The 17,540-nt window shown below is 66.5% G+C and overlaps 3 protein-coding genes and 1 long non-coding RNA gene across 7 annotated transcripts in view; 2 read left to right on the top strand and 2 right to left on the bottom strand.

The window, feature by feature from the left end:
- The first annotated feature begins 630 nt into the window (after positions 1-630).
- On the top strand, positions 631-13,597 carry LZTR1 (leucine zipper like post translational regulator 1). Of its 3 annotated transcripts, none has more exons than XM_081541980.1 (21): positions 631-906; positions 1,347-1,409; positions 3,958-4,014; positions 5,859-5,938; positions 6,238-6,346; positions 6,971-7,054; positions 7,638-7,695; positions 8,023-8,162; positions 8,511-8,712; positions 9,067-9,222; positions 9,619-9,729; positions 9,884-9,976; positions 10,060-10,140; positions 10,231-10,396; positions 10,498-10,667; positions 10,763-10,919; positions 11,439-11,565; positions 11,640-11,789; positions 12,272-12,377; positions 12,473-12,553; positions 12,779-13,597. In XM_081541980.1, exons 1-21 carry the CDS (start codon positions 707-709, stop codon positions 12,893-12,895), a joined length of 2,508 nt encoding a protein of 835 aa, XP_081398106.1. In that variant the 5' UTR covers positions 631-706; the 3' UTR covers positions 12,896-13,597. The 3 variants fall into 3 exon arrangements, with proteins under 3 accessions (XP_081398106.1, XP_081398105.1, XP_081398107.1); XM_081541979.1 differs by having other exon boundaries at positions 10,207-10,396; XM_081541981.1 differs by lacking the exon at positions 10,060-10,140.
- On the bottom strand, positions 13,530-16,313 carry THAP7 (THAP domain containing 7). Of its 2 annotated transcripts, none has more exons than XM_081541994.1 (5): positions 16,283-16,313; positions 16,052-16,131; positions 15,606-15,761; positions 15,079-15,216; positions 13,530-14,914 (listed from the first exon to the last, which is right to left on the bottom strand). In XM_081541994.1, exons 2-5 carry the CDS (start codon positions 16,129-16,131, stop codon positions 14,362-14,364), a joined length of 927 nt encoding a protein of 308 aa, XP_081398120.1. In that variant the 5' UTR covers positions 16,283-16,313; the 3' UTR covers positions 13,530-14,361. The 2 variants fall into 2 exon arrangements, with proteins under 2 accessions (XP_081398120.1, XP_081398121.1); XM_081541995.1 differs by having other exon boundaries at positions 15,079-15,158.
- Positions 16,038-17,540, top strand: part of LOC145526441 (uncharacterized) — a 10,957-nt gene continuing 9,454 nt past the window's right edge. The window contains exon 1 of the long non-coding RNA XR_014068895.1: positions 16,038-16,209. This is a non-coding gene — a long non-coding RNA (uncharacterized LOC145526441). The remainder of the gene's footprint in view (positions 16,210-17,540) is intronic.
- The window catches only part of LOC145526437 (tubulin alpha-3 chain), a 5,760-nt gene continuing 4,995 nt past the window's right edge, over positions 16,776-17,540 (bottom strand). The window contains exon 5 of the mRNA XM_081541985.1: positions 16,776-17,157. Within this exon, the coding sequence (XP_081398111.1) occupies positions 16,861-17,157 (297 nt within the window). The 3' untranslated portion in view covers positions 16,776-16,860. The remainder of the gene's footprint in view (positions 17,158-17,540) is intronic.

Genomic DNA, 17,540 nt, shown 5'->3' with positions numbered 1-17,540 from the left:
CCGACCAAAGTCCTGGGTCTGGATTTTGAAGGAAGGGCATTCCAGGCAGAGGGCCACATCAGGGCCGAGGACTGGGTCTCATGGCAACCTAAGCTTCCTGAATGCCCATTTCGCAGATGAAGCAGCTGAGGCTCTCCCTAGAGTAGGACCGAGAACCCAGAACCTCTGCGCCACGCTGCCTCGCAACGAGAAGGAAGGCCGAGCGGAGCGCAGACGCGGGGGCCGGGTCCCCCAGGGGCCAGGCCAGGGACCCAGCAGGAAGGGGACGGCGGCGGGGACCGCGGGAGCCGCTGAGAGCCCGGAACCCTTCCCTTCGGGATCCAGGGCGCGGCGGACAATCTCGACGGAGCCGCGCGCGCAGGGCATGCCGGGAGCCGCGCCGGGGACAGGGGGCCGGGGTCGGGGGGCTGCTGCCGGGGCCACGCACTATGGAGCGGGGGTTGGGGGGGGTACTGCGCGCCCATGCGCCGCAGAAAACATTTCTGGGGAGACCACCATGAGCTCGCCGGGCAGGCCCGCCGGTAGAGTCCATGCGAGGCTCGCCGCATGAGTGCGGGCTGCGCCGGCCGGAAGTGCACGGCGGAACCCGGAAGTGTGGAGCGCCAGCCGGCGCAGGGCTCGCCGGGAAATGTAGTTCCGTGGAGGCGGCTCGGGGCGGCGGTCGCGCGGCCCGCGGCCCCAGGGGCCCATCGGCCGAGGACCCGGCATGGCGGGGCCGGGCGGCTCGGGCGGCCCGATCGGGGCCGGGGCGCTGGCCGGCGGCGCGCGGTCCAAGGTGGCCCCGAGCGTGGACTTTGATCACAGCTGCTCTGACAGCGTCGAGTACCTGACGCTCAACTTCGGGCCCTTTGAGACGGTGCATCGTTGGCGGCGCCTCCCGCCCTGCGACGAGTTCGTGGGGGCCCGGTACGGCGGGGTGGGGGGTCCCCGGGACGGGGCTGTCCGAGCAGGTCCCCGGCGGGACGCGGGGGCGAGGCCGGGCCGCGCTGTCCTGGGCCCGATGCGGTACAGTTTGGGGGCGGGGGGGGGCGGGTGGTGTTCAGGCTTAGGGGAAGGGGCTTCCGAGCGGGTCCCCGAGCCGGGTGGCCGGGGCTGCGGACTAGGGCCACGTTGTGTTTGTGGGTCTGGGGCTGGAGCCCCGGGGCTCCGCAGTGGGGTGGAAGAGTCAGGGGTCCCCACGCGCGGAGCCCTTTGGGGGTGCGAGTGGAACTTGGGAGTCTCCCGCGATCTTCGCGGAGGAGGGTTGTTATCCGACTTCGGTGGCAGCCCCCCCGCGCCGAGTCAGGTTGGCGGGTGCCCCCCGGGGGGTCCTGTCCTGACCGCCGCCGGCCCCTCTGTCTCTCCAGGCGCAGCAAGCACACAGTGGTAGCCTATAAAGATGCCATCTATGTGTTTGGTGGAGACAACGGGTGAGTCTGGGTCCCAAGGGAGGAGCCGGGTGGTGGGGACTTGGTCTCTGCAGCTCCAGTGCCACCCTTCCAGGTGTTAGCTACGCCCTGGGCCCAGGCTTCCGAATCCGTGAGGCTCCCTCAGCAATGGGAAGCACCCACTCAGGTCACGGAACTGGCCCTGTCCTTCCGTGTGAGTGGACACAGCCTTGAAGGCGACACATCCGCCCCGGCCGGCACCCTGGCCAGGCGCTGCTCCTTCCCCACGCCTCCCTCTGGGCCGCGGCCACACGTTCCCCCGGTGGCTGACAAGGTTCGGAGGACACAGATTTCCTGCCTTCCCACACTTCTCACCTGCGCAAGGGTTTCCCTACGTTGTGGTGCACAAGCTTGGCAAACAGCCTTTCTTGGTGGCCCATCTCCACCCCACGGACGGTTTCCAGCTTCGTGGTGGCTGGCTTCCTTGCATGAAGTAACGGCCAAGGCAGCCCTTGGTTTGTGCGGCCACGTCCTGCACCTGGCCTGTTTCCTCCAGGAGCTGGATCTCCCTGGAGGGACGGAGCTGTCTTAGCAAGGGCGGGTCCCCGCCAAGTGCAGCGCAGCAGGCCAGCAGGCTTGTTCGGCACCAGGAGAGGGGTATTCGGTCTGCTCAGCCTCCCTGGAAGGGCTGAGGACCTGAAAGATGAGTAGAAGTGAGCCAAGCCAACGAGGAGTAGTCTGGAACAGGGGCATCCGTGTGGCAGAGCTGTGCTGCCTGGAGCCCGCTGGGCCTCCCTGCTGCGGCCACCCCGGATGTGCACAGGGGAGCCCAGGGATGGCCCCTGGGGCTCTGGGGGATTGGGAGCCAGCGGGGTGTGGGGCTGAAGTTGGGCTCCTGGACACACGGGGCTCGGTTCAGGTCAGCTTGGTGGCTTTGGGAAGGTGGCTTCAAGCCTCCACTGCACCCAGGTCTCCTCTGTCTAAGGCGGTGCGCCTCCGCCTTGCTTTTGCAGGGTGCTCCTGAGGGTCAGTGAGCCCCGGGCTGTGGGGGCCTCAGGACAGAGGTGTCCCCGTGGGGCAGGGTGCTGTGGGCACAGGCCGATTGCGCCCTTGGTCCTGTCCACCCCTCTCCACCACAGACTGGCCTGTAGCCCAGGCAAGCTTGGCCTCTGACGGGCTGCTGCCGTGGTCCCACAGGATCCCTCCGTGGGGCCTGCGCACTGGGTAGAAGGGTCTCCTGGACATGACCGCTAGCTTCCAGCCTCTCTGCCCATGCGCAGCCAGTTGGAGAGTATTCCTTTTTGGCTCATAACCCTGGCATGGTCCCCTCTCTCTGGGGAAGTTGCACGCCCTCCGGCAGTGTGTGAGACCCTGCACGCCTGTGTCCACAGCTCCCCCGCCTTTGTCTGTGCGGCACTGGACACTCTGCCTTGCTGTGTCCTGACTGCTTGTGAGGACCCTCCCACTGCTCAGCCCCTCCCACTGCTCAGCCCCTCCCACTGCTCAGCCCCTCCCACTGCCTGTTCCCTGCTTCCCACCCTTCCTGCCCCTCCCCTAAATCTTCGGGGATCGAAGCCTCCCCCGCCACCCCTTGGACCAAGCGGACTAGCTGGCGGCCTCCCCTCCACTTCTGCACCTCTTACGGGCTCCACTGGCCCCCAGAGCACCCAGATGTTTGTTATCTGTCTCCTCGGCCGGGGCTGGAGCTGTGTCCCAGCACTGACAACTCACTAAACGTGTGTCGCTTGCAGGAATGAAATGCGGGGGAGGCATCCCTCCCCAGGGGTTTACTGCAGCCTGAAGGAGACTCCCCTGAGCCAGAAAAGGCCTGGTGGCCAGCGCAGGGCAGGGGGTGATGAGTCACCCACCCTGTGCCCGGGACACAGCTTTTGAGTGACAGCTGTGTAACCGGAAGCAGAAGCATTTTCTCTGCAACGTGACACTAAGAAACAGAACAGGGACCTGTCTCATTCGAGTTGTGACTTTGTAAAGGCCGAGTGCAGAGCTGGCTCCTGCCATGGAGAGGGGTGCAGATGGGAGCAGGGCGGGACCTCAGTGGCCTCTGCTCCTCCGCCTGCGGGCTGCGTGGCCCCAGGCCCTTTGGCATCCCAGGCTGTCTCCTGGGTGGGGAGCAGGGGCACAGGCCTGGCCCGTGGGCGGGGGTGCTGGGCTCTTGTTGGGTGGACGCCCTTCCCCCTCTTCCTGATGAGGGCTGGGGGTAACGTGTGGGTGTTGTTAGGTGGCCCGTGGATTTGCTTTGTGCTTTATTGTATCTTGAATGTGGTTATTACCTTGGCTCTGCAATAAGGAGCGACAGGAAGAGAGAGAAGGCGAGGGGCCTCCCTGACTCGCAGCAGCCTGGGGGTGGGAGCGTGGGTGGGGATTTTGGAGCAGGGGGCGGGGGGTGCCCGAAAGCAGGCGCACGTCCTGACCCCGGGCAGGCTGGCCCTGCCTCCGCAGGGAGCTCCCTTTGGGGTCCCTTCTCTGGTCCGTGGGGCATCAGCTGGTTGCCCAACCCTGGCTGAGCCTCTCCAGCGGCTGCCGCCCCCCCAGGCTCAGTGTCCGTCCCCCGGCTCCCTCTGTCTTTCAGGAAGACGATGCTCAACGACCTCCTGCGCTTCGACGTGAAAGACTGCTCCTGGTGCAGGTAGGCACCCCGGCCCCAGCGCAGGGCCCGGACCGGTCCCCCAGACACAGAGCCCCCGGCCCCAGACACGGAACCCCGGCCCCAGACACGGAGCCCCCGGCCCCAGACACAGAGCCCCGGCCCCAGACACGGAGCCCCAGCCGGTCCCCCGGCCCCAGACACGGAGCCCCCGGCCCCAGACACAGAGCCCCAGCCGGTCCCCCGGCCCCAGACACAGAACCCCCGGCCAGGTCCCGCGCGTGCGGAGCTAGCAACGCTTCAAGGAGCTGATGAGCGCACCCAGTCCTTCTCTAAGTGGCCCCCAGCTGCCTTCTCTTTTTTTTCTACTTCCTGACTTTCTTTTCCGGTCTATAGCTGAGATTGGTTTTTCCGAATCTGTGATTTTAGGGGATCCATTTGATCCAGTTGTGGATCCTTAGACTCTGCTTCAGGAGAGCTGTTCCATCACCAGGTCCACCTCCCAGGCCAGGGGCTGCTGTGGGAGCCGACTGGGGGCTGTGAGCTGATGGGTCCTTCCAGGATGGTCTCCGCCGCTACAGGGGAGCTGCCCAGGGGCTGACAGCAGCTGTCCCCCGCCCTCCCTTCCCCTGGGGCCCATCCCATTCCAGGAGACCCCAGGCCGGCAGCGGGCAGCCCACAGGTCCTGGCTCCTTCCTCTGCTGTGTAGCCTTGGGCAAGACACTTGCCCTCTCTGAGCTCTGGATATTTGTGCCCATCTGCTCCAGTCCAGCCCGACTGGGGGCAGCTCCCAGCTGAGAGGAGGAGAAGATCCTGGGACTAGGAAGTGTTGGGCTTCCTCCTGAGCTGTGCCTGCTGCCAGCCTCTGCAGCAGCTCCGGGCCCTGCCTTCCGCGGGGGGTCTCACCGCCCCCACCTTTGACAGCAGGGTGTCCGGGCCCGGGACTCGCAGCGGCACCCCTCCCCGGACCCCCGGGCGGCGGTGGGGTCACTTCAGTTTGTGTGTTGTTTCTCTCACGCTTGATTATAACATGTGTCAAAGAGTCACAGATGAACTGGAAAATCCCTCTCAAGACTTTGAATTCTTAGTTAAAAATCGCTTCAGTTAGAAGTCTGAAAAGGAGCAGCCCCAGGAAAGCAGTATAAATGGGTGTGATTCTGTGAATAAGTCGCATGGGCACCTGCCCTGCAGAGCACGGCTCAGCCTGGGGCCGCAGGGGTGTATGGTTCCAGAGTGGCCAGGATGCCTACCATGTGATCCCACTACAGAAAAGTGTTGTCCATTTGCTCAGTCCTGTCTTTGCGATGCCATGGACTGCACGCCAGGCTTCCCCGTCCTCCACTCTCTCCTGATGTGGGTCTGTGCTTCATCGCTTCAGTCATGTTTGACTCTTTGTGACCCCATGGGCTGTAGTTTGCCAGGCTTCTCTGTCCATGGGATTCTCCAGGCAAGAAGACTGGAGTGGGTTGCCATCCCCTCCTCCAGGGCATCTTCATGACCCCGGGATTGAACCTGGGTCTCCTGCAGCTGGCTCCTGGGGCTCCTGCGGTGCAGGCGGATACTTTACCACTGAGCCACCAGGGAAGCCCACCATCTCTCAGAGTTTGCTCAAATTCATGTTCATTGAGTTGGTCGTAGAGAAATTACAGAAAATTGCTCAGAGACATAATTGTGGGAAAGGTGGGTGTGCCCTCAAGGTGTGGACGGTGGTTTCTGGCAAAGGGATCACACGTTAAGTTTCAGCGCTTTGGTTTGGTTTTTCCTTGTTTTTTTTTGAAGGCTTCTATAATGAGACAGGTATTACTTTCAAAACACAAAAGTAGAAGGCAGTTTGGGGGTGATGGGCTGCCCGCTGCTGACATCTGCCGCCCCCCGTCCCCCCCCAGGGCCTTCACCACCGGGACCCCCCCGGCCCCCCGCTACCACCACTCGGCCGTGGTCTACGGGAGCAGCATGTTCGTCTTCGGTGAGCGGCCCCTCCCGTCGAGCCGCGGCCCCGGGCTGTGCTGGGCCAGCCCCTCTGTGCCCCGTCCTCCAGCGCCTGTGCTGGGTTGGGGGCCTCTTGGGGGCACCTCCCCCGACCGTCCTGATCTCCGGGGGGACTGTCTGCCTCTGCGGCCCGGCTGCTGTCTCCAGAGCCTCGAGCAGGGGCTGATGGGCTGCAGGAGTCCTGGGGGACATGCTGACCGAGGCCCGCCCCCGCCCCCTGGGTGTGCAGACTGAACGGACACCTTGGCCTGTGAGGGCTTCTTGCTCTCTTTACAGGGGGCTACACTGGGGACATTTACTCCAACTCTAACCTGAAGAACAAAAACGACCTCTTTGAATACAAGTTTGCAACTGGCCAGTGGACAGAGTGGAAAATTGAAGGACGGTGAGACTGTGCTGAGCCCTTTGGGGCTGTGCGGGCTGCCAGGCTGGGTCTTGGGGGGCGGTGGGCCTGGACTGGCCCCTGTAGGAGTACAGATGAGGGGCCTTCTGGGACGGCCCAGGGGTTAAGACTTTGCCTTCCAAGGCAGGGGGTGTGGGTTCAAAGCCTGGTCAGGGTGCTTTGATCCCACTTGCCTCAGCCAAAGGATGGAAGCATGAAGTGGAAGCAGTGTTGTGATAAATCCAATAAAGACTTTAAAAGCAGAGGAGGAGCCTGCAATCTGAGAGAGGGCACGCAGTGGCCAGAGTTGGGGGTCAGTGTTACCTGCTAGCTGGTCCTGTTTGCGCATCCCTGGCTCTTAGCTCCCCTGGATGCTTCCAGAGGGTAGGGGGACCCAGTGTTCTGCGGGTGGCTCTTCTCTGGCCCTGTTTCACAGGCATCCCCTCGGTGCCCAGCGGGGGTGTGACTCCTCATCCAGTGCCCTGGCCCCGCGGGCTCATCCTCTGCCAGGGCCCTAATTCCCAGAGCCCGGGTGGGCGGGTGTGGGGCTCACAGGGCTGGGACCCGGGCTACTGTGGCTCAGCTCCGCCCAGGCTGCCTCCCAGCCCTGCCCTCCCCTCGCCCCAGGCTGCCAGTCGCCAGGTCGGCCCATGGCGCCACGGTGTACAGCGACAAACTGTGGATCTTCGCGGGCTACGATGGCAACGCCAGGTAGGTGGCGGCCTGGAAGTGCACAGGGCACACAACCGCCCTCCTGCCCCAAGGAGGGGGTGCGAGCTGGGGTTTCTCCGGAGGGTGGGTGTGTGGATGGGGCTGGGGGAACAGGAAGGCGGGCAGGGGGAAGGCCGCTGAGGGGAGCCCCCGCTGGACCCCCACGGGGGACAGGCGCTCTGGCGCCCCTCAACCCGGGGCAACTGAAGGCGTGGTGGGCCCCCTACGTCGGGGCTGCTGGCCAAGGATGCTCAGGGCCACAGCTGGTGTCCTCGGAGCTCAGGGCAGGGGAAGCAGGCTCCTTCTTCCTGTTGTGGAACGCTGACTTCCCTGGGTTCTGATTCCAAAAACACCAAGCGCTCAGTCCCCAGGACCTCAGCCAGTTCCGGAAGCCCCGAGTGCCGCAGGCTTCGTGGTGGCCCCGCAGGGACTCAGGGCAGCCCCCTGCCGAAGCCCCCACCCCGAGGCTGCTCCGGAGTTCCCTGGCCAGATTCCTTCCGGGAGCCTTCTGTCCCGGCCGGGCAGAGGCCCACCCTGACCGCCAGCCCAGCTGCAGGGTCCCACCCGCTCTGTCCTGATGCAGGTTGAACGACATGTGGACCATTGGCCTCCAGGACCGGGAGCTCACGTGCTGGGAGGAGGTGAGGGGCCCAGGGCGGGGAGGCCGCCTTGCTCCGGGCCTTGGCCAGGCCGAGCGACCACGGCCGTGACTGCCATAGTTGGGGATGATGCATCCTTCCTCAAACACAGTGGGGGTGACTGCTGTTGGGGTCCTGGGCGGTCTGTCCGCCCGCTGCCTTGCCTCCCGTCGTGAGGGCTTCACCCCAACTGTTCACCCTGGGCCCATTCACATGGGGGCTTTAAGCTGTTGCGCTAACGTGGACCGTGACCCCTTATCAGGGGTGAGTGTAGTCCCGGGTCAGTGGCCCAGGCCAGGCGCGGGGCTGAGCAGCCTCCCCACCGCGCAGGTGGCCCAGAGCGGCGAGATCCCGCCCTCCTGCTGCAACTTCCCTGCGGCCGTGTGCAGGGACAGGATGTTCGTCTTCTCGGGCCAGAGCGGGGCCAAGATAACCAACAACCTCTTCCAGTTCGAGTTCAAGGACCAGACGTGAGTGCCCTGTGGGCGGGGCCCGCGTCAGCGCTCCACACCGGTGCCCGGGGGCTGCCCCTGCAGCCCCGCACGCAGCTGGCCTCCTTGGCGCAGGGCCCTAACGCAGCCTGGATGGCCCTCCTCCCGGGCCCAGTGTGAAGGCAGCCGCCCCCCCGCCCTCCACTGCTGCCTGCTCCCTGGGCAGGGAGTGAGGCTGAGACGGACCCCACGGTGGTCCTGGAGGGGCCACACAGGGCTGGTGCCAGGGTGGACTGGGGTGGGGGGGCTCAGCGCCCAGGCAGAGGCCGAGGGCAGCGGGAGCCCCGGCCCGTGGGTGGTCACCCGCAGTGTGACTGCACCTCGCAGGTGGACACGCATCCCCACCGAGCACTTGCTCCGGGGCTCCCCGCCGCCCCCGCAGCGGCGCTACGGGCACACCATGGTGGCCTTTGACCGCCACCTCTATGTGTTCGGGGGCGCGGCTGACAACACCCTCCCCAACGAGCTGCACTGCTACGATGTGGACTTCCAGACCTGGGAGGTCATCCAGCCCAGCTCGGAGAGCGAGGTCAGCGTGCTGGCCCACGGTGGTCGGGGCCAGAGGCGGGAGCTGCAGATGGCCAGCAGGAGCGAGGCTGGGAGGCCCAGGGCCCTCGGCCCCCGATACAGCCTGGCCCCTGCCCTGCACTTAGCACCCGCGGGTTATCCCGCCACAGCGCTGTGCGTGTGCCGAGCCGGGCATGTTCCCGCGAACGAGACCTGGATCCCGTCTCGGCCGAGCTGGGGGAGCCCCCGTCCGGCCCCCCCCTACACCCACGCTGTGGCCACAGCACCCATCCGGACCCTGGGCGGGGCTAGCAGTGGCCTCCCGCCGCCTGCCCAGCTCTGGCTGAGGGGCCCTGCGCGTGCCTGTCGTCCCCAGGTCGGCGGGGCCGAGATGCCAGAGCGAGCATCCGCTTCCGAGGAGGTGCCTGCCCCCGGTTCCGAGGAGCGGGCCGGCTGCAAGAAGTCCCGGGACGTGTTCGGCCTTGACTTCGGTAGCACCACCTCCAGGCAGCCCTCCCTGCCCGCCTCGGAGGTGAGGCCCGGCACCCGCCTGCCACCATCCCTCATGCCCTGGAGCTGGTCGTGTGATCAGGAGGCTGAGGCTCGGGGGTCACGCAGCACGTGAGGGGAGACCCGGAGCCCATGCCCCCTGGCCGGGCCACAGGGGTGCAGCACGTGGCACCCGGCGCCTATGGCGCCCTGTGGGGCCACAAGGTTTATCCCTCCCTCTTGCGCACACAGGCTCCAGCTCCCCCAACACGTGATTTTTCTTGGGGGGGGGTCTCCTGTCCTGTGAACCGCCTCCCCTTCCAGGCCACGGGTGCCGCCCTTACTTACAGCCCGGCCGGCACGGGGCCTCAGCCAGCCCCACCGCCGGACACCCCCAACCTGCCCCGTCCCCTCTGTCGACTCACCCCTCCCCGCCCAGCTGCCCAGCGGAAGACTCTTCCACGCGGCCGCCGTCATCTCAGACGCCATGTACATCTTCGGGGGCACAGTGGACAACAACATCCGAAGCGGGGAGATGTATAGGTTCCAGGTGGGGCGGCCTGCCGCGGAGACCCTGGAAACCGAGGCCGGGGCGGGGGTGGGGGGTTCGTGGGCGCCGCGGGGAGAGGGGCCGGCCGGCCCCCGCTGAGCGGTCCGCCGTGCCCACGCGCCGCGCCGTCCAGCAGCGGGGTCTCTGCCCGCAGTTCTCCTGTTACCCCAAGTGCACGCTGCACGAGGACTACGGGCGGCTGTGGGAGAGCCGCCAGTTCTGCGACGTGGAATTCGTGCTGGGCGAGGTGGGTGCCCTCCCCGCCCCGTGCCCGCCGGCGGCCCCTGCCCCGGGCCCCCGCCCTCCACCGAGCCGTGCCTCTCCCCGCAGAAGGAGGAGCGCGTGCAGGGCCACGTGGCCATCGTCACGGCGCGCAGCCGCTGGCTCCGCAGGAAGATCGCGCAGGCGCGGGTGAGGCCGCGCGCGCCCCGCGCCGCCCCTGCCCCGGCCCGCCCGCCGCTTCCGCGGCGCCCTGAGCCCCGCTTCCTCTGCCACACACAGAAACTGGAGGAGGAGGCGGCCCCGGCGCCCAGGGAGGGCCCCGCGGCTGCCGCGGGAGCGGCCCGGCCAGCCCTGCTGCGCGTGGCCATCCGCGAGGCGGAGGCGCGGCCGTTCGAGGTGCTCATGCAGTTTCTCTACACCGACAAGATCCAGTACCCGCGGAAAGGTCGGCGCGGCGGGCGGGCCCCAGGGTGGGGCGGGGTCGGCCTGCGGCCGCCAGGGTCCCGGCCCCCGCGCGGCCGAGGCTCAGGGGCTCTGGGGGCGCAGGTCACGTGGAGGACGTGCTGCTCATCATGGATGTGTACAAGCTGGCGCTGGGCTTCCAGCTCTGCCGCCTGGAGCAGCTGTGTCGCCAGTACATCGAGGCCTCGGTGGACCTGCAGAACGTGCTGGTGGTGTGCGAGAGCGCCGCCCGGCTGCAGCTGGGCCAGCTCAAGGTGCCGGCGGGGGGCCCCCGGCGGCCCCCACCCCCGCCCCCCGCTGCGGCCCCGCCCGGGGAGCCTGACCCTGCGCCCACCGCCTGTGTGCGCAGGAGCACTGCCTGAACTTCGTGGTGAAGGAGTCGCACTTCAACCAGGTGATCATGATGAAGGAATTCGAGCGCCTCTCCTCCCCGCTGATCGTGGAGATTGTGCGGCGGAAGCAGCAGCCGCCGCCCCGCGCCCCCACCGACCAGCCGGTGGACATCGGTAGGGAGCCTGCCTCTTCCCCGAGAGCGGAGGGCACCTTGGGCACAGGGTCCAATCGCAGGCGGCTTATGCTCGGGCAAGGCGGAGCCCGCCAAGTGGGCTGGGCGCCAGGGCTGCACCTCCGGGGCATTCCTGGGGGCACCCGGGCCCTCCCTGGCGGCTGTGGCGCCAGGCCTAAGGGCCTGTCATTAGTGCGCCAGCTGCTCTTCCAGGTGCGCCCGGGTCTGGGGCCTGCTGAGGGTGGGCATGGCCCGCAGATGCTCGGTGCCTCCCTGTCCCGTCCCCACTCAGCAGGGAAGGGACCTTAGGCTCCTTCACCCCCTGGCCCCGGCACGGGGGCTGGGGAGGGCTCCAGGGGCCGAGTCAGAGAGGAGGTCGGGCTGCAGGGTGGGGGCCAGAGCGGGGCCTCTGACTGGGGGAGGCACTTGTTCAGGGGGCCACATGCCAGATGCACAGGGCCGGGCCTCAAGCCCCAAGTCAGGAGCAGCCCTCCAGCGCAGGCTCCCTCCACGCCCCCAGGCACGTCTCTGATTCAGGACATGAAGGCATACCTGGAGGGCGCGGGTGCGGAGTTCTGTGACATCACTCTCCTGCTGGACGGGCATCCGCGGCCAGCCCACAAGGCCATCCTGGCCGCCCGCTCCAGGTGGGTGGGGTGTGGCACCTGGGCTCGGGGTCGGGCGCTGGCTGCCTTGCTGAGGGCTGACGTGCCGTCTGCAGCTACTTCGAGGCCATGTTCCGGTCCTTCATGCCCGAGGATGGCCAGGTGAACATCTCCATCGGGGAGATGGTGCCCAGCAGGCAGGCCTTCGAGTCCATGCTGCGCTACATCTACTACGGCGAGGTCAACATGCCGCCCGAGGACTCACTGCATCCTAGCCTCAGGGTTCCTGGTCACTCCCAGGCAGCTTTGGACCCCACTGGCCCTGCCTGGCCGGGCGGTTTCCCAAGGATTCCTGGTGGTCCCATCTCCCCTGAGTTCTCTAGAGCAGTCAATCCAGCTCAGAGGGGTCTGCAGCCAGGAGGGATGGGGGGATTCCACAGCCGGACATCTGCTCTGTGCTGGTTGGAGCACGGGAGGGCGAGGATGGTTCTGCAGGCACGTGGGGGACTTTCCTTGGGAGAGGAGCCTGGGGTGTTCTTTGGATCCTGAATTGGGCCCTGGACCCCCAAGTGGTTCAGAGCCCAGGAGGAGGGCAGGTCTGCCTGCCTGGATGGGAGCCCGGTGTCCTGGTGATGTCCTGAGGTGGCGGCAGCCCAGGCTCAGGGTGGCCCTCCCCGGGGCGGGGTGGTGGGGGGCAGCAGAGAGGCGGTAGGCTCGCTTGGCCGGCAGCTCCTTAACCAGCCCCCAGCTACCTGTTCTCCGCGCCCTACTACTACGGCTTTTACAACAACCGGCTGCAGGCGTACTGTAAGCAGAACCTGGAGATGAATGTGACCGTGCAGAACGTGCTCCAGGTGGCAGCCCTGGGCCTGGCCCTCCGCATCTGAGCGGTGCCGGGGGTGGGGGTCGGGCGGGCAGGGGCAGCGCCTCACGGAACCTGCTATTGCAGATCCTGGAGGCGGCGGACAAGACGCAGGCCCTGGACATGAAGCGGCACTGCCTGCACATCATTGTGCACCAGTTCACCAAGGTCAGGGCTCCTGCCCTGACTGCAGGGCGCGTCCCCTTGTCGGTAGCCAGGCCTGGGTGGGGTGCGGGAAGCTGGAGCCTGGTCCCCTGCAGCAGCGGGCCCTGGGTATAACCAGACGGAGAGGTCCACCCACTGGCTGCTCCTTGCCCCCAGAAGACTGCGGTCACCTGGCCCGGGCAGAAGAGAGAACCTGGTTCCACCCCTGGCCTCCGTTTGCCCCTGCAGGTTTCCAAGCTGCCCACGCTGCGCTCGCTGAGCCAGCAGCTGCTGCTGGACATCATCGACTCACTGGCCTCCCACATCTCAGACAAGCAGTGCGCAGAGCTGGGGGCTGACATATGAGGGCCCGAGCGGTCCTGCCCCGCCCCTCCCCACCCCACCCCGCCCGCTGCAGGCTGTGCTGGTCACACTTGGACCTGCAGCTGAGGGGTCAAGTGCCCAGAGCCTCCCAAAGGGAGCTGAGCGGACACAGGGGGTCCCAAACACCCCATCTCCTTGCTGAGGACACACATCCCCCAGGAAGCAGACAGTGAAGCAGGTCTCTGGCTTGCACCCTCTCCCAGGGTGGGATGCTAGGGCTCAATGGTGAGGATATCACCAGAGGAAGGGTCTGGCCAGGGCCCAGAGGGGCAGAGGAGCCCATCAGGGAGCTGGCTTTGGGTCCCCCACCGTCCTGCAGGGACCCAGCATGGCCTGTGCCTCCCGCCACTGGGTCATGTTGCCAAGACGCCTTGATGTGGGCCGCACAGCAGCCCTGACCCTCGTCAAGGCCGGTGTTAAGTAAGGGTCCTGTCCTGCCCCCCAGAGCTTGGGCAGCTGGAGTCCAACTCCACATGAATTGTGAGGTGTGAAGGCCTCTGAGCTCAGCTCCCAGCCGGAGGGGTCAGCACCTCCAGACTGGGCCGGGCATCCACCAGCCCAGGGGCACATCAGGGTCCTGGGTGCCCCAGAATGAAGTCAGAGATATCCCAGGTCCTTGCCTGTTCCCGACTATTTATTGTCAATAGGCCTGCTTCCATTAAAGCCACAGCAGTGCTACCTGCACGCACAGCTTGCCGAGCAGTCCCTGCTTTGGCTCCAGCCCCAGTCCTACCGAGGGCTCAGACCACGCCAGCCTCGCGTGGCTCTGTTCACTCCAGCTGCTCCCCACCCCCAGCCCCACAGGGAAGGCTGTGGGAGGAATGAAGGGGGCCTCTGACCTCTCCCTTCCGGCCCCTTGCTGGCTGCCTTACTCTTGGGCTGCCTGGATGCGGCTGCCTGGATGCTCCTGCCTGGGTGGGGCTGGGCCACCAGGTCCTCTGTCCCGAGTCCATCCCAGTGGGTAAGGCACCATTCTGCCTCCTTTCTGGGAACAACAGCTCTTGTGCCCAGGCAGCCAGGAAGCCACTGAGGGAAAAACAGTCTCTCTCGTCTGAGCCTTAAAGTTCGTTTCCTGCCTCAGGTTGCACCCCCAGGGTAAACACGGCCTGCCACCCCTCCAGCCTGCCCCGGGTGTTGTGGGCCGGTGGATGACCTTAGGTGAGGGGTGCTCACCTGGAGGCACAGCAAGTTAAGCAATGGCCCCAGTAAGGTGGACCTCGGCCGGCCTGGGGGCTTGGGGACCACCATGACTGCAGGGCCGAGCCCTCTGGGGGGCTACAGCCAGTTGGGGGAGATGGACCCGCTACCGGGGGCGGGGCCCCAGCCCTCAGCTGAGCCAGAGAGCAGGGCTTCTTGCTGGGATCCTCTTTATTGCGGTGGAAACAGCTCAGGGCAGCTCCCTCTCCAGGTGGATTCTCAGGCCGCGCCGAGCGCTGCTGGACGGCCCCTCAGGCCATGCTGCTGCTCAGCTGCATGGCAAAGTCCTGCACGTGCTCCTTCAGGGTCTGCCGGGCGTCGGCCTGGGCCCGCTTCTCCCGCGCCCGCTCCTGCTGCAGCTTGGTCAGCCGCAGCCGCAGCCGCTGCTCCCGCCGCTTGCAGGCCTGCAGCTGGCGCTGGGCCTTGTCCAGGGCATCGAGGGCGGCCTCGGCCCGCCGCTTCCACAGCAAGGCACTGCCCACCTGGTAGCTGTGCTCGTTCTGGATGTAGGCGCCGGCGGGCGGTGGGAGGCGCAGCATGTAGGCCGAGGGCGAGACGGGCCGCGGCTCCAGGGGGGACGGCTGGCGCTCGGGGGAGGGCTGGGTGCTGCAGCCTGCTTCATCTGCCTGGGCGCCCACGGGCCCCAGGAGGTCGGAGAAAGGGCTGCTGAGGCCAGGCTCCAGCCTCCCGGCCGGGGAGGCAGGCAAGGCAGCAGGTGCCGAGGCCTCTTCCACAGGAAAGCACGCAACGTCGGCAGGTGGAGGCAGGGAAAACGGAGTGGTGGGCCCTCGGCCCTCAGAGCAGCTGAGAAGAGATGGAGAGACTGACACGCCGGGCCAGGCTCAGGGCTCCCCTAACCCCCAACCCTGAGCCCGTTCTACAGGCTCCCAGCCTTGTCCAGTAAGGGTGCTGGCTGGCACCCTGAAGTCCGGTCCCTAGGGGGCTGCACACAGTGGGGCAGCACGTACCGCTTTCTGCATCGCCGGAGCCGGCTGACGTCGGGAGGGCCGGGCGGGTAAGTGTGCCCCTTGGTCTTGGTCCGGCGCAACTTCGAAAAAGACTCAAATATAGTGGGAACCGCTCCCTCCTTCAGCCTGTGATACCCACTGTGGGGAAAGTGATCTGGATGAGATGGAACAGAGCCCTGCCACCCCAGGCGACCTGCAGCCGCAGAGCAGGCTGCCACCTTGGCTCTGTGGGAAATGGGAGGCAGCGTGCCAACAACGAGTTCAGGGATTTTCCCAAGTTAAGGGCTCCACCAACACCGGGGGACCAGGAAGAAGGATGGATCTCTTCCGTGCCTTTGCTGGGAGGGCTGGGGTTGCAGGGAGCGGGCTCCGGCCATGACCAGTGTGGCACAAGTGGGGCTAGGGTCGCACTGCCCAGGAGCGTCTGGAGCGGCAGGTGAGGTTCCGAGGTGGGAAGCACCAGGGCTGCTGCTCCGCGGGCCTCTCCAGCGGCCACCCACCCGACTGCCGGCTGCCAGGAGGCTCACCTGATTCCCACCAACTCAAAGCAGTTCTCCTCGAAGTGCTTGGAGCAGAAGTAGATGTACTCGGACGCCGGGTCCCACAGGCCCTGCCCGCTGGGGTCCAGCCGCTGGCAGTTGGCCAGCCACAAACCCCGCCTCGGGTTGTCCTTCTTGGGAAGCCTGCGGGGCCGCGAGGCCGTGAGCGCGATGGGAGGGTGCGGCCGGGCTCATACTACCCGCGGACCTCGGGGGCACCCTGCCCGCGCGCAGACCAGGAAGCTGAAGCCCCCAGAGTGAAACACTCGGCATCCTCGCGCCGCGGAGACGCCGCCGAAGCAAGAGGCCGCCGGCCGACCCCGCCCGCTCTGGCCCCACCCGAGCCCCGCCCCCGGCGCGTAAGCGCGTGCGCGGTGGCGGGACGGGCGCATGCGCAAGGGGCCCTCCGCGCGCCGGCGCACACGCGAGCTGACCTGTGGAAAGAGATGCCGCGGTTGCGCGTCTCGCGAGTGTCCCGTGTGCAGCAGCCGGCGGCGGAGCAGTGACGCGGCATCTGGGGCAGAGGCGGGAGCTCGGTCTCGGCGGCGGCCGGGGCCCAGGCCGCCACCCGGCTCCAGGCGGCCCCGGCCTGGCAAGTCTCCCCCGCCCGACCTCGCCGAGTCCCGCCCCAGCCCGCTCTTCCGACTCTTGTCTGCGGCACTCACTGTCTCGCCATTGCGGCGCCGCCGGGGTCTCGCGAGGTTTGGCTCGCCGCGGAAGTCGGTACCATAGAGACGCGGAAGCGCTCGTTGCGCACTGAGGGGCGGGTCCCGGAAGCGGCGGGAAGGGGCAACTGGGCTCGACCAGGCCGCCCGGATCGGGGCGGTGACGTCACAGCCGGCGCGCACGCTTCCCCCGGGAGAGGCGTTTGCCCTGGGCGCCGCTCCTCGGATGGCGGGTTCACGCGGGGCGACGGCGGCGGGACCCGCTGGCAGCCACCAGCGATCCGAAAACCCGCTCTGGTCCGCTTCCTGCCCCCGAGGAGCGCGCGCCCCGGTTCCGCCCCCCCGAGCCCTTTTCGGTGAACGCGGCAGGCGATGCTCGGCATAGCCGGACTGCCGCACCTCTACCGTCGGGGAGGAACACGGTTCTCCCCTAGGCGCGCTTGGAAAGGCGGGTATCTGGCGGGGAGTTGGGCCCAAGTGCAGCACACACAGATGATGCTCAACACAAAAACTTTAATAGGGAAACATATCCGTGACGGGACCGTCAGGGGAACGGGTGCGGGGCTGCGGCGTCCCCTTCAGTACTCCTCCCCTTCCTCGGCCTCCGCCTCCACCGAGTCCACGCCCACCTCCTCGTAATCCTTCTCCAGCGCCGCCAGGTCCTCCCGGGCCTCCGAGAACTCCCCCTCCTCCATGCCCTCCCCCACGTACCAGTGCACGAAGGCGCGCTTGGCGTACATGAGGTCGAACTTGTGGTCCAGGCGGGCCCAGGCCTCGGCGATGGCCGTGGTGTTGCTCAGCATGCACACGGCCCGCTGCACCTTGGCCAGGTCTCCCCCCGGGACCACCGTGGGGGGCTGGTAGTTGATGCCCACCTGCCGGGAAGGAGAACACGGTGAAGTCTGGCGAGTGGCCTCAGAAATGGTCGCTTGTTTTTAAAAATGGGGGCCACGGACCCACTTTAGATGACCCCCTGTAGGAACGGGAACTGTATTTTTTGGCAGTATCTGCCAGTGTTTAATATCCTACGTTTTCACTTTGTGACGAGAACGTAAGCTTTTCGGCCTTCTGCATGAATTTAGTATTTTGCCACATACACCCTTTTATAATGAGAAAACCTAATACAAACATGGAAAAAGATTCCACGAAAATGGTGCACCCCTGAGCAAACGGTTGTTAACACATGCTGAAGTCACACTCAGACTGACAAGTGAGGATTCATCCCCATCCATCAAGGGAGAACTGTCTTCCGTGGGGA

The sequence above is a fragment of the Giraffa tippelskirchi genome, chromosome 11 (assembly GCF_054371585.1).
Source record: "Giraffa tippelskirchi isolate mGirTip1 chromosome 11, T2T-mGirTip1v1.2.pri, whole genome shotgun sequence".
Classification (NCBI taxonomy): domain Eukaryota; kingdom Metazoa; phylum Chordata; class Mammalia; order Artiodactyla; family Giraffidae; genus Giraffa; species Giraffa tippelskirchi.
The sequence above is the reverse complement of the archived record's forward strand: the minus strand, read 5'-3'. Positions and strand labels throughout refer to the sequence as shown.

Coding starts and splice junctions, on each gene's coding strand:
- LZTR1 (XM_081541979.1), top strand. CDS start 707: ATGGCGGGGCCGGGCGGCTCGGGCGGCCCGATCGGGGCCGGGGCGCTG. Junction 7,696..8,022: donor AGCTCACGTGCTGGGAGGAG/GTGAGGGGCCCA, acceptor CCCACCGCGCAG/GTGGCCCAGAGCGGCGAGAT. Junction 9,730..9,883: donor GGGAGATGTATAGGTTCCAG/GTGGGGCGGCCT, acceptor CTCTGCCCGCAG/TTCTCCTGTTACCCCAAGTG.
- THAP7 (XM_081541994.1), bottom strand. CDS start 16,131: ATGCCGCGTCACTGCTCCGCCGCCGGCTGCTGCACACGGGACACTCGC. Junction 15,762..16,051: donor CGCGGCATCTCTTTCCACAG/GTCAGCTCGCGT, acceptor GCGGCCCCGCAG/GCTTCCCAAGAAGGACAACC. Junction 14,915..15,078: donor CTCCGGCGATGCAGAAAGCG/GTACGTGCTGCC, acceptor ATCTCTTCTCAG/CTGCTCTGAGGGCCGAGGGC.